This window comes from Haemaphysalis longicornis, unplaced genomic scaffold (assembly GCF_048455015.1).
Source record: "Haemaphysalis longicornis isolate Haplotype H1 unplaced genomic scaffold, Haemaphysalis longicornis Haplotype H1 scaffold_4, whole genome shotgun sequence".
Classification (NCBI taxonomy): domain Eukaryota; kingdom Metazoa; phylum Arthropoda; class Arachnida; order Ixodida; family Ixodidae; genus Haemaphysalis; species Haemaphysalis longicornis.
The window spans coordinates 90,338,507-90,364,164 of record NW_027526361.1 but is presented as its reverse complement, the minus strand read 5'-3'; the positions used below and the strand labels follow the sequence as shown (position 1 = coordinate 90,364,164).

At 45.9% G+C, this 25,658-nt stretch overlaps 3 protein-coding genes across 5 annotated transcripts; 2 read left to right on the top strand and 1 right to left on the bottom strand.

The window, feature by feature from the left end:
- Positions 1-7,972: 7,972 nt before the first annotated feature.
- LOC144179042 (acetylcholinesterase-1-like) lies at positions 7,973-24,900 on the top strand. The gene is made up of 3 exons (XM_077707218.1): positions 7,973-9,743; positions 12,853-13,002; positions 22,265-24,900. Exons 1-3 carry the CDS (start codon positions 8,146-8,148, stop codon positions 22,452-22,454), a joined length of 1,938 nt encoding a protein of 645 aa, XP_077563344.1. The 5' UTR covers positions 7,973-8,145; the 3' UTR covers positions 22,455-24,900.
- Positions 13,514-16,261, top strand: LOC144179047 (uncharacterized). Of its 3 annotated transcripts, none has more exons than XR_013324130.1 (4): positions 13,514-13,954; positions 14,028-14,281; positions 14,367-15,389; positions 15,954-16,261. XR_013324130.1 is itself a non-coding variant. In XM_077707225.1 (2 exons), the coding sequence occupies exons 1-2, from the start codon at positions 14,996-14,998 to the stop codon at positions 16,220-16,222; spliced, it is 663 nt and encodes a 220-aa protein (XP_077563351.1). In that variant the 5' UTR covers positions 14,821-14,995; the 3' UTR covers positions 16,223-16,244. The 3 variants fall into 3 exon arrangements, 1 of the variants encoding a protein (XP_077563351.1); XR_013324129.1 differs by having other exon boundaries at positions 13,523-13,954; positions 14,362-15,389; positions 15,954-16,258; XM_077707225.1 differs by lacking the exons at positions 13,514-13,954; positions 14,028-14,281 and having other exon boundaries at positions 14,821-15,389; positions 15,954-16,244.
- LOC144179045 (uncharacterized) lies at positions 16,676-20,769 on the bottom strand. The gene is made up of 3 exons (XM_077707224.1): positions 20,259-20,769; positions 19,143-19,350; positions 16,676-18,295 (listed from the first exon to the last, which is right to left on the bottom strand). The coding sequence occupies exons 1-3, from the start codon at positions 20,727-20,729 to the stop codon at positions 17,892-17,894; spliced, it is 1,083 nt and encodes a 360-aa protein (XP_077563350.1). The 5' UTR covers positions 20,730-20,769; the 3' UTR covers positions 16,676-17,891.
- Positions 24,901-25,658: the final 758 nt, after the last annotated feature.

Genomic DNA, 25,658 nt, shown 5'->3' with positions numbered 1-25,658 from the left:
ACAACGTCGGCCCTCAAGCTTTTGCGAATAAAAACTTTGGGGCCGGAGGTTTGAACCGTTATTCGAGAAAGACCGAGACATTCTAACACTCTGCTCAACATAGCCTCGAGAGCGTAGCAGTGGATGGTCGCTGTCGACATCAGCAGTTGGGGATGTGGATGATGCGAGAGAAACGGAAATTTCGAACGCGATTTTCTCCTGAAACGTTGTATTTAAATTGGTCGAAAAAACGCAGAGCGAGGACAACGCTTTCGGTTGTTTAATCTTGTAAGGCAATTAGGCAGTTTTCACAATAGACCTTAGACCCGCCACGGTGGCTCAGTGGCTAAGGCGTTGGGCTGCTGAGCACGTGGTCGCGGGTTCGATTCCCGGCCGGGGCGGCCACTTTTCTGATGGAGGCGAAAAGCGAAAACGCCCGTGTGTTCGAAATTTCGGCGCACGTTAAAGATTCCCTGATGGTCGAAATTAATCCGGAGCCCTCCACTACGGCGCGCCTCATCGCCTTAGTTCCGTCGGTGCGTTAAACACTACAATCAATCAATCACGAATTGACTTTAGTGTCCGTTGAAATTGTTATACGTACTTTTCTCAATCGGTTGTTAATAGTTCATATCTTGGTTGTTTGTCAATCAAACAAATCATTAGTTAAATAAATATTAAATAACTGTAATCATATCGTAATCGTAATTTCTCCGTAAATTTTTCGAAGAAATGTCAGGGGCATCATATCAGGGGGAGCGGAGGAGGTTGTAAGATGGGTTAACAGTCACATTGAATCTTTTGCACGCGCATTAGGCCTTGGTCACGTATCAAAATCATTTTCTGGCTCCGTAGCCTTGGTCATGTGTGGTGTCCTTCCCGCGCACGTTCCAGTCTCCCGTATCTTTTTTTTTAACACCCGTTTCGCGCATAAAGGACCATAGGGCGATGACGGTTGGCGTTATGTCGGGTTGTGTTTTTGTTATCCACTCTGTGTAGAGCCTAAAGGTTGGAGATATATGTTTTTGAAGTTTGTTTCGAAGGTGCTCGCAGCCTTATTGTGAGATGATTGATAGCAGGTCGTGTAAGACGATTAATCTGCTGACAGCCTTGCGGGGTAAGATTTGTAGGACGGTGACACTGTCGTAAGTTTACCAAGGGCTACTGAAACAGACAATACGTGACAACTTTCACCAGCTGCGACGCCTATACCGCATTGACCTGTCATGACGAAGGGCATAAGAAGCGCTGAAGCCTATCCATCACGTAAGAACAGCCTCAGCACGTACACCGGCTCCGCTGTACAAGGTTGCTCCTGCCTCATTCCCTTGTGGAGTGTGCCTGGTGGCCCTGATTAATTTATTAAGAACGGCTCCAACAACACCTTGGAGTGAAAGAACACTCTTTGTTACCTACGGGGAATATAGGCCTACTGCCCCTGCCGCAACAGAGGACATTATTTTTTCTAGGGGTTACTTTATTTAGCCGAGACAGCTGTCTCGTGTCATGCCGGAGTTTTTTGCTCGCCATGGGGCTCAGTGACAAAGAGGTGCGTTCAGTGTTTTTGATGCGGTTTAGTGTCGGTTAGGTGGAGCCAGTGCCGGAAATTTCATGCAAGGCTACGTCCGCCTCAGCATGCAACACTTACTACTGCTTCTAAGCAGGCAAAGGCATGCACTTCGAGGCGTGTTTGGCTGCGAATTTAAGCTATCTAGCTCTGCCATTAAGATTAAAAACGCAAGTAAATACCCTCGCATTGAATTGAAAAATCTAAATTGCTTAAATGTAGGATGACGACACAGTACAAGTCTGATCAAATCAAGCTTCTGTGTCTTCGCATCGAAACTAATTTAGCGCGACTTCCAAACATGAACGGCAAGCAATTTCATTTTTCGACGATCTTTCGGTGACCCGCACTTAAGGAAGCGAATATGCATGCATCTAAAATAACTTTAGCGTACGCCTCCAGTTCAGTGAAGCGTTACAGGCAATGACGCTGAATAAAACAGAAGTATATCAGAATCGAAAATGTGTGCGGCTAAAGCCTGAATGGCGATCATGAAACAAAATGGGTAGTAAACGCAATGCTCAAAACATTTTGCCTTAAAATGCATGAACGTTTGTTCCACGAAGGGACGAAGAAACTTAATGTACGGTACGGATAGCCCTAATAACTACCCGAATGCAAACAATAGTACATATCCCGCATAACTCACATGACTGACTTACGCAAAAACATATTATTCGCTACCTAAAAGCAGAACAACCTACTTTCTCAAAACGTAAGCGTTTAAGAGTTGGTCGATTAAAAAAAGAAATAGTATATACGAAAGTGCATATATAATCGCGGAAGTGCAGCTGTAGGATAGGAGAGCACGAAAAAAAGTGTTCTTTCGCACAGCTCACTAGACACCGACAAAGTACTGCTTCATCTTACGTTGGGGTTAAAGTGATTATCTGGTGTAAAAACCTGGTGGAAAGCGGTCAAGAATGCATAACGATAGCTTGTTGAATCCCCAAGTCTGGAAAAGAGGTTGAAGTGTCACGTCAGAACTTTTCGCATCCAAGGCAAACGATGTAGTTCATTTCTTCTTTTCTTTAAAAAGAACCTCTGATACCATCTGAGCCATTGAACATCGGTGAGTCGGCGCCTGTTTTCATTTAGAAAAAAAATCATACATCTGTCTATCGCCCCTTACAAAAACGAATGTTGTGATCCTATTAAACTTTTATAGAGTTCTTTTAGAGTCTAAAGGAACTCATTAGAAACTCATGGCAGACTCATCACCTAACGAGTCATCTCTGTAAGATCTCTAAAGAATTTTAAAAAAGACCTCCCTATAACTCACTCTCCCCATCTCTATAAGATCTCTATAGAATTTCAGAACAGACCTCCCCATAAAAACTCACTCTTCTCATCTCTATAAGATCTCTATAGAATTTCAAAAAAGGCCTTCCTATAAAAACTCGCTCTCCCCATCTCTATAAGATCTCTATAAGATTTCAAAAGAGACCTCGCCATAAAAACTCACTCTCCTCATCTCTATAAGATCTCTATAGAATTTCTAAAGAGACCTCCCTATAAAAACTCACTCTACTCATATCTACAAAATCTCCATGGAATTTCAAAAGAGACCTCCCTATAAAAACTCAATCTACTCAGGCTCGATAAAGATTCTATACACATTTTACTGAACTCGTTCAATAGCAGTTCTATGGAGTCTACTCTATGAAAGCTGTTTTGAATTTTTGTAGGGTCTTCACTATAGCAACTAACTCAATATAAGCTCACTAGAAATTCTATTGAAGTTTTAACGTGATAACTCAAGAAAGTTTCTGTTGTCTCACTTTGAAGTTTTTCATCCAAGTTTTTCGATGGAGGCGGTGCACGGAGAATGAAAATGTCCGTTACATATGCAGGTTAAAGGATGCATATACCGCGATCACCAAATTTGGGATCTTAAAAAAATGATATAATTGGCTTCAATAGTTTGTGGAGGTCACTCCCAGCAATTTTGGCAGCTATATAGAGCGGGGCCGGAGATGCATGTCGAAAATCAATTTTAATTGCCCTGCCGCGAGAGCCTGCGGATTGCCACGGCACTAGCAAAAAAGGCGAAAGATAATAATTCCCTGCTGGTTTTGCACGTACGGGTGATGTCAGATCTGAAATGCACTAAAGTGACTATGCTTGTTGGTTTAACATGCTAGGGAAGTGCGCTGTAGTCCCCCTTCACATCAGATCTAGCTGCCCCGTTCCGGAATGGGAAGCACTCTCCGGCGCTGTTGTTGTCAGTGGTCTCGTTTCGCCAGGCAGTTTTTATCACATATATGGCATCGTCAAATCTTGCAAAGTGAGAAAAAATGAACGCTGTATATACAGGCTTTCAAAACCAATTGAAGACAGACATCATGAACAAAACGTGAACTCTAATGTGTTCCAATTAAAACTTCAATCCGGTAAATAACGCTTAATTACACAAATTTACAAATTATTTTTCGAATTATATTTATATAAATTATATTTATATTCGAATTATATTTATATAAAAATATTTCGCTGCGGTCTCGAAATTATATTTCGAGACCGCAGCGATGGCTCAGAGGTACAGCACTCGCATCGTATGCGGGAGGTACTGGGTTCGAATCCTGGTACCGCCGGGCACCCACCGGTTTATTTAATGGGTACAGGCGTCCCTGGTCGAGTGCGGACCCTTGAAAGGGGAATCAACGCCTGGAAAGCTGCCTTTACCCTATCGAGGGGCCCCTGACCCTTTTCCATCTGGCGGGGCCCCCGACCATCATGCCGCGTTGCGCCATTGCCGCGGGTGAAAGAGTCTGGCGGCATGTCCTGCCACAGGCGGTTGCGAGTTGAGCGTCCACCGTGGCTGTGGAAGGCACCATGTGCATTCGTGTGCCTTGGTGGCGCCGGGCACCTACCGGTAAAATAGGTACAAGCGACTTCCCGGCCTGGCGCTCGGCCCTTGTGTGGGACTACAAGGCTTGGGAAGTTCACCCGGCTTGCACGGGAAATAGCCCCTATGGGAAGGGACGGCTGCAACAACGCAGGAACTTTTTTTTTTCGAAGTTTCAATAAGTACACGATATAAAAAAGTATTTTGAAACTCAATAAAAAGTTTTATGCATATTCATTTTAAACTCTGTTGAGAACTTTAATAGAAACTTAATAGATCTAGTCTATCAAGTTTCAATACGTACTCGATAGAAAAAGTCTATTGAACCTCTTCGTCCCATTTCAATAGGAACGCGGTGGCCAAATAACTTTTGAAACTCTATAGGCAGAGTCAATAGAAACTTAAAAAGAAATCATTAAGTTCTTTTGACAAAACTCAATAAACTTTCAAAACCAAGGCGATAAAAAATTTTGTTAGGGGCGCCCTCTCCTTCTCTTGGAAAGGGGGTTCAACAAGTTGAAGCATCGACTCGCGGTTGGCGCCGAAGCCCTAGGGGCCAGGTATTGTAGCATAGGATCTTACAAGCTAATCAATACGTACCATTCTCACCTTGTCAAGTGTAAACTTTACCACTGGGTATCACGCACCATTTCAATGAACTGTTGGAATCGATTTTTCACGATTTCTTGGCGAAATGACGGCTGGCATATAATAAACTTAACGTTTCTACAGTCTCTGGTTCCCCAAATAGTTGTTGAGCGGCGTGGTACGTTCGGTTACATGGCTTTTTGCTCTATCAATAGCTGGAACCAGCCATTTGTCAATTTAATAATTCTTCATAGCGTTTTTTTTTCTTTGTTGTCCTTCTGCGAAGACAGCCTGAGGCAAACTGAACCACCGTCGGCCATCTTGTCCGGGTCAAACACCCCCGAGAATTCTCTTTGCTGCGTCCGACCGCCTCTGGAGTTGGCGGGCGTAATTTATCAGCCTTTCCCGCTCGTTATCCCGGCAGCGAGTCGGCCACGCGCCGTCGCACTCTCCCGCGGTGTAAGCGTATACACACACGCCACCCGGCACAACGACGAGGAAGTTTGTAGGCCAAACAAGGTTCCTTCAGTTGAGGCATCTTCTATCAGCCATACACGACCTTGGGCCCGACTCTTTTCCCGCGTTTTTCTTTTCGTAGTGTCGCCGTTGTCAGTTTAGAGCTGTGAACTTATTGTTAACAGACCCGCACGAAGCCTGCCAACTTCCGAGTAGTATAGGAGAGCGGGCGAACTTTGATTGACGTTGCAACGAGGCGGGAGGAAACAGCAGAAGCCGATGTCTTGACACGTGCGCCCCACCCAAGTAGAACGTCTGTATCGTCGGCTTCCTCTCTAGGGTTCGAGGTTATACCGGTACAAAGGTACTGCTTTGTAGACGGGACACAACTTTGCTCCTGGATACAGAATAATAAAACGTGTCATTCACGGCTAATTTTAGTTGCGAACGTATCATCTGTAACCGGCAAGACGTGAACTTCTACGTTTTTTAGGTACCTCTCCAGATAAATGGATCTGTGTTGTCTTTCACCTTAACTGAGCTTAGGTTCCCCAAATGCCTAGACGATAGGTTGGCGGCGAAGCCCTGGTAATGTTCGTTTATCGCGGCTTGCTTCACAGCAAAACGGAGCATTACCCCTTGTTTGTGAATATAAAACAAAAATCATCATTCTGGTTTTTTTTGGGTCAGAAATAACAATTAGACGCACAAATGGACCGACGGGTCGCCACTTTTCAACCCAAACAGCCCCTGCGTTATTAAAACAGAACAACCTAATCCTAGCGGAGACTCGCTCTAACTACGAAAAAAGAAGACTACGGTGTTTTCGGTTATTTCAATCTGGAATTAACTCCGAACTCCCCTTAAATCTTCTCGCTCTGTCCATTTATTCTGAAATTAACTAAAATGTTTTCCGCTATCTACTTTTGCATAATATAGAAACATGCTTGGATTGCAACTGTATTTTTTAAATTTTAGCAGTGTTTGCGTTGTTATTACACCCGTGTTTGCGTGGCTATTACAAAGTCTTTATTTCACTCCTTGTTTAAGTGTTTGGCGTGCATCTATGTCTATTGTCAACATTGAGTTTATGTCTATGTATGGTTCCTGCCTATTCCAACTTATATGCTATTTATGTAAAATTTACTCGCTGCCGTCTGCAACGCTGCACGTTTGCGCATTCTCCAACAGGAGGTCCCCCTTTAAGTTTTTAAACTACGGGACTTCCTTCGTTATTAGTATCTGTGCGCATTTCTTGAAACATGTCAAACAAACTTCAACTTGAACATCAACGCGCAGATTCTGTACCTGAGACGTTAGAAAGAATAGGCGAAAAGGTTCATTTCGCCCGCTTAGGAATAATTATTGCTGGCCAAAATATTGACGTACTAGAGAGATTGTGCCTTCGGCACATACAGCGCAACCCTTAGTCACCGAGCCAGCGGGGTGAGTGTTGTTTTTCTTTGTGCGTTACTGGTTCCCACGAAGTCCTAGTAAAGTTGCATGTCGACTCGCTTTTGCTGTTCCAGATAAGGCAGACATGCCTTGTGGCATCGCGCAATCATTATGCCTTCAGTAATTTTAGCTCGTAATTTCCGTCTCATTTGCACTTTTCTTCAGAATTGCACGTAAGGCCCTCCCGCTCTGACGCATGACAACAAAACCGACGTTGCTTTCAGAACGCTTGCGTATACGACTTGCCGCAAGAGGAGTTTGCGGGGGCTCGCTTGCAAAAACAACGTGCTGCCCCTCTTTTTATCTGCTAACATCAGCTCAGAGCTTCAAGGGGAATTTTCTGTATAGGTTGCTGCATATATATATATATATATATATATATATATATATATATATATATATATATATATATATATATATATATATATATATATATATATATATATATACATATATATATATATATATATATATATATATATATATATATATATATATATATATATATATATATATATATATATATATATATATATATATATATATATATATATATATATATATATATATATATATATATATATATATATATATATATATGTGTGTGTGTGTGTGTGTGAGTGTGTGTGTGTGTGTGTGTGAGTGTGTGTGTGTGTGTGTGTGTGTGTGTGTGTGTGTGAGTGTGTGTGTGTGTGTGTGTGTGTGTGTGTGTGTGTGAGTGTGTGTGCGTGCGTGCGTGCGTCGGAACCAGTTTCACACGTAAGCTCATGCTGCAGCTAGGAGGTTTAAGCGTGTGGAGCCGTTGAAGGGAGAGGGTACGCATCAAGCAAACGTCACGCTTTTGACAGATCTCGAGGGGGAGGCCGATCATGCCCCAAAGCCGAAAGAGCGAGTGCGTCGTCCTCTCAGGAAACCTTGAATGTATTAGACTGCCTCTCATACCTGTTTCTTTCGCGTACATATAGGCCATCTGGTGTACGTCCATGCAGAAAAAAAGCAAAATCCCCGGTCGGAGAGACATACCCTCCATCCAAGGGCGCAAACATCGGCAGCTATGAAACTCGTTCCCCCGTGGTACACTTCGGGGAAAGTAGCCGGGGAAAACACACACAAAACAAAGCCTCTTCCTCCCCTGGGCGAGAGTTCGTCGGGCCCCGGAGGTCTCAAATCATCGTGGGACGCGGAACAGTGTTTACTCGTCTCCGAACTCGACGCCGTAGCGTAGCGACTGTCACCGCCACGCCACCTCGTCATGGAGCTGCGGCTCACACTGTCGCTCACCTTGGTCTCATGTTGCTCGTTACGTGGGGCGTCCGCCGCAAGCGGAGTTTCAGATGATTCCGCTGCTCCGATTGTGCGAATTCGCGACGGCCTTGTCGCCGGAAAACGGGAGATCCTCAGTGGCCAAAAAGTGGACACATTCCTCGGAATACCGTACGCGCAGCCCCCCGTGGGAGACCTTCGCTTCGAGAAGCCCCGACCCGCGATGCCGTGGAATGGAACGTACGATGCAACCACAAAGCCGAGTCCCTGCATGCAGATAGCCTTCCCCTTTGTACTGGACACCAAGATTGACAACGATTACGCTTCGGAGGACTGCCTTTACGTGAACGTCTGGAGACCAGCGTCCGCGTGCGGTTCCGTCGAGAAGAGGTGCCAGCCGGTCCGGCCAGTCTATGTGTTCATCCATGGCGGCGGCTTCCAGTGGGGCGACTCGACGCTTTTCGTCCACGATCTGTCAAACTTTGTGGCGCTCTCCGACGTAATCGCTGTGGGCTTCAATTACCGGGTGAGCATTCTCGGCTTCCTGACGGCGGGAACTAAAGAGTTTCCCGGCAATTGGGGTTTGTGGGACCAGAACTTGGCGCTTCGTTGGGTCCAGAAGAATATCGGCGCCTTCGGAGGTAACCCGGTAGACGTCACGCTCGGTGGACAGAGTGCCGGTGCCATATCCGCAGCTTTCCACTCTATCTCGCCCCATGGAAAGGGCCTCTTCAAAAGACTCATTCTCCAGAGCGGAAGCAGCATGTCAGCGATTTTCGGAGAGGCGCACAAGGGATCGTCCAAGTTTCTTTCTGTGGCTGCAGCCGCGGGTTGCTATGACGGAGCAAGGACCCTTGACGACCAGATAAAGGAAACCATAGCGTGCCTAAAGAAGGTGGACGTCCGCGAAATGTACGAATGGCTTGAGAGAGAGAAAGCTGAGAACCAGATCTTTCCGCCCATAAGCGGCGACGAATATTTACCCGTAGACCCCTTGAACGCGAATGCGGCGGACAAAATATCAGGGAAGGAGGTGTTCCTGGGGACAGTCGCGAACGAAGGGTCGGTGTTCGTCTACAACGTTCTGAAGGTTGTGTCGGAAACCAGGGCTGTGTTGTCGTTCAGCGAAGACTACAGGCTTATCGTTCCGATCGCCTTGAGCACGCTTTTCAACTTGCCCGTCTCCCAGTCAAGAGCTATCGTGCGGTATTACTACGGAGAATTCAAGCGCCAGTATACGCGGGATGAGCTTCTTTCCATCTTCAGCAACATCATCGGGGATGGTGGCTTCTACTGCCCAGTGATGTACTTTGCGGAAAAGGCGGCGGCGCAGGGCATCAAGACGTACAGGTATTCGTACACGCATAGGTCGTCGTTCAACGTGTGGCCCGGCTGGGTCGGCGTCTATCACTGCGAGGACCTTTTCTTCACCACTGGGGCCCTGCCCTTCCTCAATAACGAGAAGAAGCACCAACCTTCGCTGTGGCGCACGATGAACGAAGAACTCAACATGACGCACTACACGAGAGAGGATGACACCTTCATGAAGCAGCTGGTCTCCACGATCGGCACCTATGTAGAAACTGGGCAAGTGCTTCCTTTCGCAGTGGCTGCTATTTTACTTTGTCTTCTTACAAAATATGACTGCCAGAGTGCCACGAACGTTTTTTTTTATGAACGTGACGACCTATCTTTTCAAGAATATCGAAAGTAATTACCTCATCCGGTGTAGGTACTTGGAGAAATCACAGTCGAACAGAGCATAAAATTTTCATGTGTATCTTTTCGTGAAATGAAGCAACTGTTACACGAAAACATCAATGTACGATTACGTCTACAAAGCCACCTGAAAAAGATGCCTTTGGGCAATGAATTAGAATTGCATAGAATACACTAGGCGCATTTTTATATGCTTTACAAGACGTGGAGAAGCAAGACATAAGCCAGCCATGTTGAGAGTTTGAGGAGCTCTCCTGGTGGTAGGAGCGGCAGGTGATACACTACTTTTATGCAGCATGCAAAAATTGATGTGACTAATGAACGGAAGTTACAATAATAAAATTTTTTGTGGCGTGCAACAAACCTTAGACAGAAAATGACAGAATGGTTTCGCCACCGATCGGCGTAAAAGGCAGACACGTTAGAAGGAATAGCTTAGTAAAACGAGTAAGGAATATTGTTTTCGCAATAAACCACACATAGGGGACATTTTGGTGGCACAAACGCCAAAAGAAAGATTTAAAAATTCATAGTTTTGGTAACATGCGTGAATGTTGGAAAAGCGTAACTGAATTCAAGAAAACATCATGCTCAATAAATTGAGTTATGGTACCGTGTGTGAAAACATCTAAAAACAAATGTCTTTCTAACAGAAGCTGCGTAATGCCGAGCATGTACGAAGGTCAAGTCAAGTATACTTGAGAAATGAAAATGTGATTGTTGCACTTTACTACGCCGTTTATATCCGTCCATCAGCGACAATTCCAAAATAGAGTATACAAAATATGTCGAACTTTTTGAGAAGAGTACGTGATGTACAACCTGGAGGAGCGATGCTGGAGACTGTGCGAACTGTTTTATTTTGCTGTCGTGCACGTTTTGCCAACGTTTAAGAAAGATGTCAGGCCTCATGAAGGACACAATAACCCAAGTAGTATATGAACAATGAGATATATTAGAAAGTTGGGTTTTGGAAGAAATAAAGCCGTCACTGATAGCACATGCAAAGAGTATACGTGCCAATTGCGCCATGATGTGTCCCGAAATCCTACCGCGCATTTTAAGGAAACTATACCCCTTGTCTATTAGACCCGGTACTTCACATGGACCCTTGGCAGGAAACAGACCAGGGTGTTTTTCATGATGAAACTTTGCTTATAATGGGGACTTTCGGGGATGAATAATGGACAGTCACGCTGCTTTCTTAACGTTCTGCTAGTCACTCGGTCAATTGTACATTTAACTTTGGAATTTTATCTGCATCGAGCATGCTGGCAAGTGCGCGTGCTGCATTGAAAAGCTCCAGTGATTTAATCAATCTCCATTTTAAACAGAAGTACAGGAGGGGCCTATTTTGGTCAGAGATCCTTGTTTAGAACTTTCTCTTGAAACGGATATAGAAGGCTGAGTTTACGGCACTCAGGCGTTAAAACATCTTTAAAATCTTTGTGAAAACTTTCCTTTGTTGAATTTGTTTTTGTTTTCGTGACGCATGCGTCTTAGCGGCGCTGCGTGCAGCCTTGTCTGAGATCCGCACTGGGGTGTTAGTCATATGAATTTATATATCTTTTGCCCCCAAAATTAACATCGTAAATTGGAGTCGGCGCTGGTTTCTCGTAGTTTTATTGAGCCGCCTCTTGTCCCGTCCTCCCCACGCCGTTTTGGGAGATAATCAAACGAGCACGTCAAGACGCCAGACGTTATTTTTTTACGGCTGTCGAATAGGCGCCTACATAGAACTATTTTCTTTTTGCTACAGAGAGAGGTGAAGTGCTTTTTTACTCCGCATGTCGAGGCATCAGCACATCAGCACATCAGCAGTTTTACTTTCCTTCCCATCTACGTAACTTCGCCAGACATGAAATTGACGCTAGAACCTTTGTTAACTAACCGAAGAAGCTGGTTACTAAAAACAATGAAACATGTGGTCCACAAGGCCCCCTGTAGTAGAAAACTATGAATGTACCTAGGCCACATAGTGTTCCATATTTAACACGGAGCAAGTTTCAACGGCACAGGGATTTTGTATTTCCGCTTTCTCAGGACGGTCCTGAACTAGGTGAAAGCCATAGCTTTGGAGCGAACAAGCTAACGCCAAATAAAAAATGAACGGTGTGTAATCTGCACACTTTTAATAGGATTACGATTGTTATGGTGCAACGTTAACCTTGAAATACCATTTTGTATTGCATTCTAAGTTATTTTACCTCCTCTCAAGTGACTGCTTGCCTTTAGAACAAAAAAATAAGATTTGTGCAAATCGGGTGGTAGTCTACATCACTATCACCCTCATCGGCCACAACAGCCTGGGTGATGAGACGCCTTATTCCGGCTGTACAATAGCAAAATGCTGCAAAATGTTTTAGACGTAATGCAAGTGCATTCAGAGGTAACCACCTGGGGAGAATTTCAGGAAAATCACAAATGCGTTTTTGTAATATGCACCTGAACTTTCTTTTTTCAAACTTGTGCGCTCTTCGGTTCTTAACTGGGTGTTATATTATTATATTATCGGGAGTTAGAGCTGCTCAGAAGCAGCCTCGGCTGAAGTTCTAAGGTTGTGCCTTCAGTACTTTTTGCAATATTTACACGCAAACTTTCGTAAAAAGTTGGCTGTGAGCAATAGTTGGCCTTTCATTGCGAAAAATATGTTTCCAAAAAAATTGCAGATTGTTCCAGGCTGCTCCGTGGTAGGACGCCGGCGCTTCATTGCGCTCAAGAACCAGTGATGCACCGGGCCTATAACAGTATTCTTCTAAAACGTAGCTGGCAGGAGTCATGTTCACTGTTTAAGAATTGGTAGTGCAATCAGTGGCTCCATGTCAAGGCGTCATACTCCGACGGAGTACCCTGTTCTGTTACCAAACTTAGCTTCAACGTGGTAGATGCGCTTTTTGTGAAGCTGCTCCTTCACTAAAATGTTTCCTCCAAAAATAACTGCATTGCTCCGCGCGTGTTTCTCCGTGCCACTTCGCAGGAAGCCAACTATACCTGGGTCTAATTTTGACTGGCCGCTGTACTCAAAGGACAACGAAAAATACATCAACCTTTCGCCCAACAATTTCACTACGGGCACCGAGCAACGTCAAGAATTCTGCAGGCTGTGGCGACCGTTTCTTCTCAGAGAGTGAGTGACCATCTATTCATACGAAAGGGCTTCAAATGGGTCGCGAGACGGTCGCGCGGAAATGCACTGTGGCTTCATGACTACCTTACTGAAAGGTTCTGCCCTGCCGTTTAATTTAGGCATAGATACCTTCAAATAACAATAATAAGCTAATCTCTAAATGGCCTTATGCTTTCTGGAAGTTATAATAAACTTCTAATTCCTTTGAGTATTGTCTGAGAACGTAACCACACTTTGTGCTTTAACATTTACAAAATAAGGAGTTGTCTACTCAGAATTTGCACTTCAGATGACGGGGTTCGTGTCTACAATAGATATAAGCCTCATAATGAAACGAGTAAGTTATTCTAGTTCTAGAAATCACGTTTAGGTTAGCGCATTGAAATATTGCGAAAACAGCTCCATGCGGCTGTGTATTTTTCCACTTCACTTCTTATTTGTCTTACGTCACATTGAAACTTAAATAGGCAGTTTTAGCATATCGTTACCGTGTTTGCGTTACCGTTTACCGGGTTTCCGGGAGTCGACTGCGCATGCGCGAGAGTTACCGTGAACGGTAACTTACCGGCATGGAATTTTGCGTCGAAACGACTTTACCGTGGTCACGCGATATCCCGGGACGTCGAGAACGCGCGAGAAGAGCCAGTAGCCAAGCCAAGTCATTTTGCCCAGCGGAGGTTGAGGAGAAAAGAGCTATGGCGGCTGCGCACATCGACAACCGCGATACGAACATGCAGCGGCGTTACAGAATCCGCTACTCCGTGGCGGATGACGTTGCGCTTTTGCAAGAAGTCGTGAACCTGAACCCGTTCGCTGACCAGCATTTATGGGCTGAGGTCACTGAAAATCTCGTCGCGCTGACGGGTAAGCCATTCAACCAAAGAAGCGTTAAGGAGCGCGTTGACTTGGTCCTCACCCGCTTCCTGAATGAAGAACGGGCGTGCATCAGACGGTAAGTGTTTTTCATTGCACGTTTTTTGTGAAAAGCATTCAGGCTCCTTGCAAATTATACGTCTTGTAACCAGGTCGGGGACCGAAGAGGACTATTCCGCAATGGACCAGCTCCTGCAGCAGGTTGCCGACCTCTGCAAGGAGTTCGGACATAAACTTCGCCGGGTTGCACTCCGCCAGAGCCGCGGGAGGACGGAGAACAGTCGGCGGGTTGGGGCTACAGCCCGTTGTACCGCTCGAGACCCTGCCACTGACGGCAGGGTCTTGGTAGCCCTGGACGGTCATGCCGAGTGGCTAGCAGCGGGGCTCAGCCCAAGCAGAGATGAAGGTAGGCAGCTAGCACGGCCTCGTGTATCCTGCTTTGCAGACTCTGTGCTAGCTGTTCATTTTGTTCGTGTGTTTGTTCAGTGCAGCCCATGCCCCGTCAGCGCACCGTGGTCCTGTGTCGGGCTACAGCCACTGACATCACGTGCACGCTACGTGGAATGGTTTTTATGCGACGCCGTACATGTTGCGAACTGGACAAGAGAGTATGATTACCTCGTTCATTTCCTTGGGTGGAAACCGCGAGTTGCCTCTTGCAGTACACAACATTAGTTTCTGTTGCCCTGCATCGAGGCAGAACTGTAGTTGAGACTTGCTGCTGATTACACTGAGCATATGAAGTTAGTCCGTGCTATTCAGCTACAGCTGACATTGTTTGGACTTGACCCTAAATGCTTACTTTCATACACAAATCAAATAAGTGGGTACACTGCTGGCATTCCGCATTTCAACACAGCTTGCCGACACTGCTGCAAACTCCCTACTTGCTGAATGTGTCGTTACTTTCTCAGTGGGACCAGTACATACTTTTACACAGACTCTTGGCTTCACTATTGTGGCACAGTGTGCCGTGTAATATTTTGTGTATTTTAAACAGGGGAATCGAAGCCATAATTGGTGTTCCAAGATCATTTCATGCATTGTAACTTTGTTGTGTACTAAACGCACAAATCATCAGCCAACACACACGAGAAGTTAAAATTGCTTGGCTACTGTGATGCTTTTGAACTGCCATGACCTTTCTACTCGTGCTTTCGGGCTTGTCAAAGATGCGCAGGCACTGTCACCTGCGGAAATTCTGCTCGAAGGCATTTACGTGGATGCCGAGACGCCTCCTGGCTGTTCGAGCGACCAGCAGAGCCCACCGCCCCAACAGAGTTCTGATGGCTGCACTCCTGGCTGTTCGAGCGACCGGCAGAGCCCACCGCCCCCACAGAGTTTTGCCGGCAGCACTCGCAGTCCTGATGGCGAAACAAGCCTGGTTTTAACCGGCGTGAGCTGTCAGGAAGCACCTGTGGTGCACAGCCGCTGTAGCCCACAACCAACTCCTCGGCAAAGGTCACCTCTGCAGGTCATCCACCCGGGCAACAGCCGAACCACTCCAGCACGAGGTGAGGAGGAATGATGTCAGCCCCTTGACTTACTGCAGTTAGCCTTGTTCACATAACTTCTAGCAGATAACATTTTCACCCAGCACAACTATTGTAAACTGCGGGTTAAAAAAGAAATGCTACCAAGCCTACTGTAACTGCGTGGTGATGCACGTACCGCGCTGTCACAGTCCACGTGTGCTGGTTGTACAAAGTCCAGCAAAAGCAAATCACGACGGCCTCATCTGCCAATCGTAATGAGGTTCTCTCCACGTTTCACCAGTTTACACAGCCCACCATACGGGGGCTGGAGTAGATGAATTCTTATTTCTTAGGCACTGGCGTGTGCTTTGGAATGCATTTTAGCACCAGATTGTTGACATGCCCTGGTGCTTCCCAGTCACTGTGCTGTTCTGCACTTCCGCTCCAACTTTCAGTAATTTGCACTTAGGTTCCCCTTGTGGCTCACATTAGTTAGCATGCACCATTTTTTAATTTTTTTATTCTTTAGCTGACTTTTTTTACTTTTCAGGTGAAAAATACTCATTGCATTTATGAGTATTTATTCTTGTCTATTCTATGCAGGTATGCAAAGGCACGGTACCACCCGCGACTTTCTCGATGAACGAGACAAGCGAGAGCAGGAGACCCAATGCAGGCGGCTCGCACTGGAGGAGCGCAGACTAGACTTCGAGATGTTGAAGCACTCGGAAAACATGCGTGAACGCGAAAAGGAGCGGGAGGCCCTAGCGGAGGAGCGCCGCCTTAGTGCTGAAGAGCGGCGCTCGCACATCGCGTACCAAGAAGCGCAGCTGAGGCTCATCGAGAGCCTCATCGAAAAGATCCAAAAGTAAACGCCTAAACAACCATGGCTCTGTATTCCATCTCGTGCTTGCTTGCCACCATGACAAGATGCAGGCTAAGATTTTGCGAAAAAGGCCCCTCTACAGGTGTTCAAGATGATGCCGGGAGGGGGAGGGAGTTAATCAGCTGTGGCCAGACTTTATTTAGCTAAAATTGGCAGAATGATGATGGTTAAAGTGCGATGCAGCTGCACTGATGTAATCATGCCGTGTCACTGGCACGTTGAGTGCGTGGTCCACTATCCCGTACTCGCTCGCCATTACATCTGGCCTGCATGGCCTGGAACAATCAAGGTGCTCTAGAAGTGCCAAATTCTTGTGACTAGTGGTGAGCAATGTTGATCAGCTATGAAAAGTTTAGTGGGCAAAACAAAAAAAAGATCTAAAACGAGGTACGAGCAATTTTATTTTTTGCTAGTACACAATACAGCACACATGGAAAGAGCACAAGAAAAAAGCAAGTACAATGCCACAGTATTGCGGTGTAAAGGAGTACAGAAGGTATTTTCAAAATGCCCATGTAAATGCTAGAAGGGGCCATGTAGACAAGTTTCGTTCACTCGAAAGATTGCCTCGTTAAAATCCTACTAACACCACTTCGCACAAATAAGCTATGTAATTGGGAAAAAATAATCCTGGTCCATCTCCACCAACGTCAAATTTGGGGATGGGCGAAGCATGCAGTGGGAGTAAGAGGTATACAGCTTTGCTGGAAAAGTCTTTGAAGCATGGAGCGTATTTAGCGCGAGGCATTGGAAAACAAGTGTCCCGGTGTTTTAGTACCATGACTACATGAGACGACGCTGCTAAGAGGCTTCGCTCCTATAAGGGAAGGGCCCACTCGCTCATTTCCCACAAGAGAACCTGTGATGTCACTTGTGCCAGCTCTGCAATTGGCTGAGGGCATCAAAAGCAAACGTAAATTAGGCAGGGCTTTTTATAAGCTTGCCGAACAAGCTATTTGCACTTAAAATTAGGGCACATTCTTTTTACAGCAGTAAGAATGGTGGGGTAAACAGCAGAAGGTACGAAATTACACGTAAACCAAGCAGTACTCATGCCGACTGCTGTTGGTACTGCGCGCACCAGGCATGTTTTAGCTGCACAGCACTGTGGCTGTTTGGGGTTGTCTCAGATGACACTGGCCGAGTGGCGTAAGCAACTGTGTCTTACGTGACCGTATTTGTCGAGTGAACACCATGTTTCATGAAACAATTATGTTCTACCTTAACAAAAACAAGCCAGGTACAAATACGGTCAAAATAAAGCAAAGGCACAAAACGGCAACCGTTTTCTGCCTTCTGCCTAGATGGTAGCGGCATCTAGGTTGACTAATGGGAAACAAGGAAACAGTAACTTGAAGACCAATTCATGTGATTTCATTGCAGATGTCATGAAAACGCATGATTTGGTGGGAGAATCAAAATTTTAACCTAAATTGGCTAGCTTCTCAGTGAATAAAGCATTGTTTGCTTACGGACAAGCACTGGAGGCACGGTAAAACATGAAATCTTTCAAATAAACCTAAACTTGTATTTTGTCAGCATGGCCCCTTCATGTCCTGTCATAAAGAAGATGTTTAAAAGTGCTGAGCTTGGGAACTGTAACAATGCCCCCTTGACCCCCTTGACAACTTACACGGAGCTCTTGGTACGGGCAACTACACATTTGAAGGCGAGAATGGAACAAGGTATTCATCAAGGGCAGGTGGGTCCAAATTAAAGTACATGCTAACTTGGCTGTCGTACAAGCATGTATGTGCATTTGCAAGGAGCGTGGCGACCTTGTACATGCGCCCAACATTTTGCCTGCTCATTTTTTGATTCTTGTGAAAATCAACAAATGCAAACTCCGCTGCCACCTTCCCAAATCCCCATTCCACCGCCAGGCGGACAGCACTCATGCGCTTATTAAACCAGGCTTCATGGGGCTGCAGCCTGGCACCTCCAAAGGGCTTGTACAGCAGCGGCCGGAGAGGGTAAGCGGGATCGCCATAAATCACATATGGGTGACCCATCGTGATCTTTTCCAGGTTGTCGTAGAGGCGGGTCTCCCTAAGGATTCCTGAAATACAGAAGCAGCTCACACAAAAGGCCAGTAACACAAACGCAAGCACAATGCAAAATCATGTGTTAAGATGTAGTTTGGTCGGCTTGTACCTGTCCTGAATGGCTTGAACGGTGCATATTAACTTTCGTATCTAAAATACTTTTCTTGTCACAACTTGCATCTTAGGGTACCTAACACGCGGACGGGCTCAGCAAAAATGTGGAGCTGTTTTTTTGCCTTTACCAATAAACTGGGTGGAAGCCTGCTTTCTGTTTTTCATTGACTTTTACCAATAAACTGGGTGGAAGCCTGCTTTCTGTTTTTCATTGACTAGTGCATGTGCAGTTTATTGGCCCGAAATGAACAGCTCATATTTTTTCACTACCTGAATGGTATAGCTGCTCGCTGCCAGGCTTTACGAAGTAGTACTTATCATTCGTTGATGCACCTTTCGGCTACTGACAAGCTTTCCCGACTTCAAGCCTGCCACGCAGGAATTTTTTTCCTTAGCAAAAGCTGCAATAAGGAGGGGTGGCTTTATTCTTAGAAGTAAACTAAAATGGAGAGTCGAGCTAGTTGGTGAACATGCATCGTTGGAAATTAAGTTCGCGCTCAATTTTCAACGATGCATGCTCGCCAAGTAGCAAAAATTGCTTAGCCCCCCCCCCCCCTCCCCCCACCATCTGCTTTCCAGCTAGTGGAAACAGCAGTACTGTGCAAATTGGGAGGGGGAAATACTGAGTTTGTACGGTTAAAAATATGTATCTTGTAGGTGTATTGGAGATAAGTGAGTTACTAAAGGCTAGTAAGATGAACAGTTTGTTTTCATGGCCCCTGTAACGAAAGTCCCAACCATGCTCACCTGCGTCATGTCGCCGCCCCCTGAAGGGTCCATCCAGCTGACAAATTATGCCGTTCGGGCACATCACTGCCTGGTACTTGTGCACATGGCACCTCTTGTGGCCTGAAAAGTGTTCCTGTTGGTCCTCCGTTGGCCGACAAATTCGGCGGGCTGTTCCGTCGACAAATCCCCAGCAGTTCTTGAGGGGGGCACCTTTGGCATGCACAGCCTGGAAATAGCAATGATAGCAATTGTCTGAGGAGCCCCATTTTCAATCACAATAATTCTTGCATCTGCTCGCCTGGATGTGGATCCGCAACTTGCCAGTTCATTTTAAGCAGAATAAGCCATGAGCATGCTTGCAGTAATCTGATCTAAAATGCATGCATATCGGTTGGCACAGCGTGGCACTTTGGTAAAAGCACTTGGTACTTTGGTAAAGTTACTCTGTTGTAATGGGGGTTTACTTTAGCTTCTGTTGTCTCAAAGGCTTTCTTACGCAGGAGCATGAGAAAACTCTTAACAGATTGCCCAAAATTTAGTGCATAAATTTGTTAGATCAGTATTGTGTGGCATCTACCAACAGCAGTGCATGAAGTGAAATTAGACAAGTTGGTAAACTATCTGTGCAATATGCTTTTGAAAGTAATACAAGACGACAAAGCATGCTTAGTTTAAAACAGCAATGAGGCTGGCACACGCTACAGCCAAGAAAAAAAATTAGGCCGAATATTGTTCGACAATATTTACTTACATATTACTTACAAATTATGCTACCTCGTGACAAATATTTGTTTTGTCACATTACATGCCACTGTGACTCGACCACAATCAAAAAGTGCATGGATATAGCTCAACTGATTTGCTAGAGTTATCTTTTATCGTAAGACCTCCAGAATAGAACGGTCTAGCTTCTTCTTTGGCATTTGGGGTTCGTGAAGGCATTGTAAAAATTGCCCAGGTGGAGATTGAAAAGGCCTGTCTTGTTTGTGTGGGTACTATATTTTTTGTGTATGCACCTCTCCACTGTAATGCCACAGACAGCGATGTAATTGTAATGCTTGTTTCTGTTTGCACTACGTGTTTTTTTTTTTTTTTTTTATGCGCCCCTCTTTTATATGCAATATATATTCTTACCTCGGAAAATCGCTCCAGGCTGTCCAAATTCAACCACGTGTGTGTAGTCAGGTCGTAAAGCAGGTGACCGAAGTGGTATTCCACGTGTGCCAGAACCTGATTCACCACACTCGAAATCACAGAAAGATGCCGGTTAAACATCATCTCCAGGTCGGCCAGTCGGTTCGGGTAGGCAAGACGCCTCAAAGTCATACATAACGCCTCGCGTCCTGGCACCGGCACACGCTGCGCGCTCACGACCTTGTCAGGCATCATGAGGCAGGAATATAAATACTCAAAGTCCACTTTCTTAAACCTGAACATGCGCTCAAATTCAGGGCTGTCTAGCCTTGCTACGTTGAGCAGTCCACGTGCTGCTAGATTGCGGCGCGGCTCCGGATCCAGTTCCAACAAGTACGCATCCTCGATGTCGCGCCAAGATAGACACCGCATCAACAGCGGGTCTGAAAGGACGCTGCTGTATTGAGCCATAGCAGAAGGTGAACTCTGAACTGGAGCACAGCAGCTGAGCTACTACACGCTGCTACAAGGCACTGCCATGAATAGTACACTCTACCATGACGGACTCGACGGCAGGAGATTGGCTTGGCTTGTGATAGGCTAGTCTGGCCTAATCAGGAAACCGCCAACGGCTTCCTGGGCCTCAATTGACTATAAATAAGACTGAAAAAGCAAGCACTGCGAAAAATAAATGCTATTGATGGAATTCAACATATATTCGACAAAAAAAATGTTGCTATCATCATCATTTTGTGTCTGTTACGTTAAACTTTCCGCACGCTAACCAGCGAAAAACGGTACGCTAAAATGCGTCTTACCGTTTTCACCGGTAAACGGAAACTCCCGCTCCCGGTAACACGGTAAACGGTAACGCTAACACGGTAACGATATGCTAAAACTGCCTAATAAAACACTGTTGCTAGAGTCAATGGGGTACCAGAAAGAGAGAATCAGTTTTCACTACCATTGTTCTAAAACAATAAACCATTACATACAGCCATCAAAAGGTGTAATGATTCTGAAACGGCTTCACAGCATTTCTCAGGGATTCAAGGTGGAATTGGCGCTTCAACGTTCTTTAGGCCACCGCTTACAATCGCAAGGGCAGAAGAAAACGAACATCCTTTCCCAACGCGAGAGTTACCTTCTTATCCGTTCTTATTATTCTTCGCCCTTTTACTATAGTTTCCACTAAGGCTGTGTTCAGACTATCGACGTAACAGCCATATCGTGAGCTATGGATGTAAAAAATTTCACCATCTTCTCGTAGGGGAACCCAGAGTAGTATGCGAAGCAGCCATGGCGTCGACTGAAGTTCCCATTAGTTTTCAGTTCGATCGCGGCGTTGCCGGAGGAGAATGAGGGGAGCGGAGCGCGCGCGCGCGTCATTTATACCGCGGAACTACAGTGGCGCCCCCAGCGGAGTATGCAGCGGCTACCGTCGCGTCTCTAACCCTAAGCTGCTTTGCATTATTGCGCGCGGAGCCGCAGGTGTTGCCATTCGTTGCGAAATGCCGGAGGAGAGCTTCGGAAAGGAGAGGAGGAATGCCGGAGAGGAGAGGAGCGTCAGAGAGGAGAGGAGGAATGCCTCGCATACTACTCAGGGTTCCCCTACGAGAAGATGACGACGGTGGTTGAACGCGAAGCTATCTCGTGATGGATTCTTTGGTTGGCCAATCCCTAGGGGCATCCTGCCACAATCATCATCAGCGGTGCCTGGCCAGGCATGAGCAGACACGGCCAAGGGAACAGGCTCGACCATAAGCTGCTTCGCATAAAAAAAACGGCGTGTCACGCAGTTCGGTTGGCTGAGACGTGAAATGACGTCATTCTTTAAGGTTATTACGACAGTTGCGGCAACAGTCTGAACCCGGCCTAATAGCACAAAGCTTACGAGCGGATAAATTTTTGAAATGGAATGACCACAGAACTTGACCTTTATCATTTTCCCTTGAATTATTCCCTCAGTCCACCTGTGTTATTCTCTGTGTTCACTCTTTTTGCAGGAGTCCTACGGCGACCACCAGTGCACCAGAAGTTCTAAGGTATCCCAAGAAGCAGCCAAGTGGAAAAAGGCCACCCTCGATAACAAACGAAGTTGAAAGCATCCTCTTCTCCAAAGCACCGCTAGTCAGCGTATGCGGGACCAGTTTAGCGATTCTAGTGTCTGCGCTTGTCGTCACCATCCAACTGTGAAAGAAAACGCTCGCAGACGGGGCTCACACACCATTCTTTCGGACCATAGTTGTCACCTGAGAAAACACCTCAACGTTGCCCGGAATTCTGCGTTCTAATGGTGCACTGTAGCTATAACTGTCTTGTTTGTTCTTAAGAATTGGTGAAGAACTTCGAAGCCCCTTTCGAGAGAGAGAGAGAGAGAGAGAGAGAGAAAGACTTTATTGAATTGTCCTGCGGGGGGAGGTGGGCGGGAGCCACTCAGGGCCTGCCCCCTCCTTGACGTTTCCTAAGTCGTCCCCGAGACAACGCCTTGCGGGCGTCTACGAGGTCGACGCGCAGAGGGTCGTCGGGTGTGATCCCTCAGACCTCCCGTCGGCGCCTCCCTACGCTTCTGCCCTGCAAGAGCAGCCTCGAGCCGGTGGACTGCCCGGAGTTGAACATAGTGGTCAGACGAGTCCATAGCACTTGTGATATCGTCCGGCCAACGCGTTGAGGCGGTTGGCCCCTTTTGAAACCATTGGTGGCGCACCTTCCCAGCTTGTTTGAGTTCACTCAACGGGTTATTGAATAAGATGTGTGTATGTACGCGAAGTGACGTCTGCCAACGACTATAGATAGAAAAGATCATTAAAAAAAAGAAGCAAAGTGTAGCAGGCACCGATTTTAAAGCGCAGATGTCTAAATCATTTCACCTATTAAGCAGGTTAGGTAAGATGTTAAAACCATTGTCCCGTGAACATAGATATGAGCTGGGAGAGCAAATCCTAGTATTCAAAGGCACTTTCATGTGACGGACACTGTTGCTGTCATTTATCATTTGACTATGCTTCGCGCGTGGTTTGTAATCGCAACGACAAAGCGGCTACCCTCTTAGTCGCCGCAAGTCGTCTTCGGCACAGAGCTACGGAATGACGAGTTGAAGTGATCAAGTGTGCCAGTTCGGCGATTGATGAAGCTCAACATATGATTTGTCTCAAAAATGTGCATACGCTCAGGGACAACACGTGTAGTCCGTTTTGCGTACGCAGAGGCGTTTTGCATTGCGCAAAGTACCTGCGCAGACGCCATTTCTTATGCAAATTAAGTGATCAGCGACGTCATTCATCAAATTTACGCCCTAGGCCACTTCGATTGGTCATTTTGGAGCATTGTGGTGAAGACGGGGGACTTCGTCAGAAAAAAATCATCATGATAGGTTTATCAGTAATAGCTTGCATCTTTATTTTTTTGTACTGTTCTTCCTCTCTTTTAGTGTGAAAGTATTTTATTGCCCATCAAGCAAAAAATCCGGTGTCAGTGGCGTCTGTAGCAGTGAAACGGCTCCTAAACACACATGACTGCGGCGGTTTCCATTCCACGTGTTCCGTATAACAGAAACAAGAAACCGCGCTGCTAGGCAACGCTTGTGCATGCTCAGAGACACACGGAATGCGGAGAGTGCGATGGTGGCCGCCTTTCAGCGTCCGCCGGCAGCAACACGTCCAACAAGCAGCACTGGCCTACCCCTGCGGCGCAACAGACCCCAGTTGCCCAGGCCACTACTCCGCGCGGCAGGAATATTTTCAGCAATATCGCCCATATAATTCCTCTGTATGGCCAATATACTAACGTAGAACTAAAAATAGTCCATGCCAATTAAACTGCGAACCTCGCGAAACTTACTCACGGCATAAATTCGAGGGAGCACTCAGTGACGTTCGTTCCCCCCAAAAAATTGCCGTGGTTGGACGCTTAAACCAAGTTTGTCGAGTGATAGTTGGTTTTTCCGGCTGAGAGCACACACTTGCATTGTAAGGCAAAACACCTACGCTGCTCAGCGCAGTCGCTGCTCTGGGAATGAGCACGCAGTAAACTGGATGCACACACCACCTCCTTTTGCCAATTTCTAATTGCACGCGGCCTTCCCTTTGCCTGTGTTCCTCCCTCAGCAGTCCCCCACCACACCCCTCCCCCGCGTGGCATTAACGAGCGATTCGACGCTTCCACTACCCAACCACACTAGGCGTTAGGCTCACCTTGGCTTAACTTGAAGGTGAAATTGATGCTACGAGGAGCGAGCCCTTTCTGGCTTTGTGCTTGAAGTAATAGAGCTTTCGCTGTAATAATGTTGTCTCACTCACAACTTGTAAAAAAATGCTGGAGTGTCCTCGAATTTTATTTTGTTTTCAAAGCAAGGAATAGAAACGTTTACTCGGGGTGTGGTTTGTAGCGCAACACAAATTCAGATTTGTTTGCGTCGATATTCAGTGAAAATGGTAGACAGCTGGCATGATCTCAACTGCAAGGGCGGCATTGTGTCCTTGAATTGGTTTGGACGCCGGGTGAATAGAAAAAAAAAACGGACCGAGAACGCCCTTCGCATGTGCCAGTTTGGACGTAAAAGGATTCAACAGTATCCTCCTGATCTTGTGCCGCACTGTCTAGTCCTTTACGCTTTGTTAATAAATCCAATCATTTTGAGTTATCCTTTGTTTGCTTCTTGCTTGCTTCGTTTACCGCAGTTCATAAAAAAATATCGTATAGACATTCGTTTCGTGTTCTTTGCCGGTTTTAGCGGCATACTATATATGATTTTATAATCAGACACCAAACGTTCTTGTTTTCGAAGAAAAAAAAACCTTTATTAACCTTTGGCGCTCTTTTGAAGATGTGGGTGCCACCTGTGGACATCTGTCCATTAACTACAGGCAAGAGGTCACAGGTCCAGCCTGAGGGCGCGAATTCGATTCCAGACCCTCAAATCGGAAAGTAAAACCGCGTGTGTACACGCTTCATTGACCTCCGTCCTTACAGACACCAGCTGGTCCAAAGTAATGAGTGGCCTAGCTGCCCTGCGCTCCATGAAATCTCTTCAGGTGGGCTTAACCAGGTCGCTTCAGAACGACCATTCAGCTTGACCGGACCTTTTCTTATTGAAGTTTTGACAATGAGAAATTCACATGATGCGGAGGCAAAAGGTGACTGTAATGGCCGCCTTACTAGGCCCTAGCACCAGACAGCACAATCGACAGGAAAAGAAGCAACGATACATGCCTCAACACATACACACGCACAAAAAAACATAAAAATGCACGCACACCTTTACCGTAACAAAAAACAATAAAAATAATGGATACTGCAAAGATTATAAGTGAACATAGAACATAGATTATAACTGAACATAGAGCATCTTTTTTGCGTAAGAAAATAATAAATAATAATATAAAATAAAAATAAAATCAA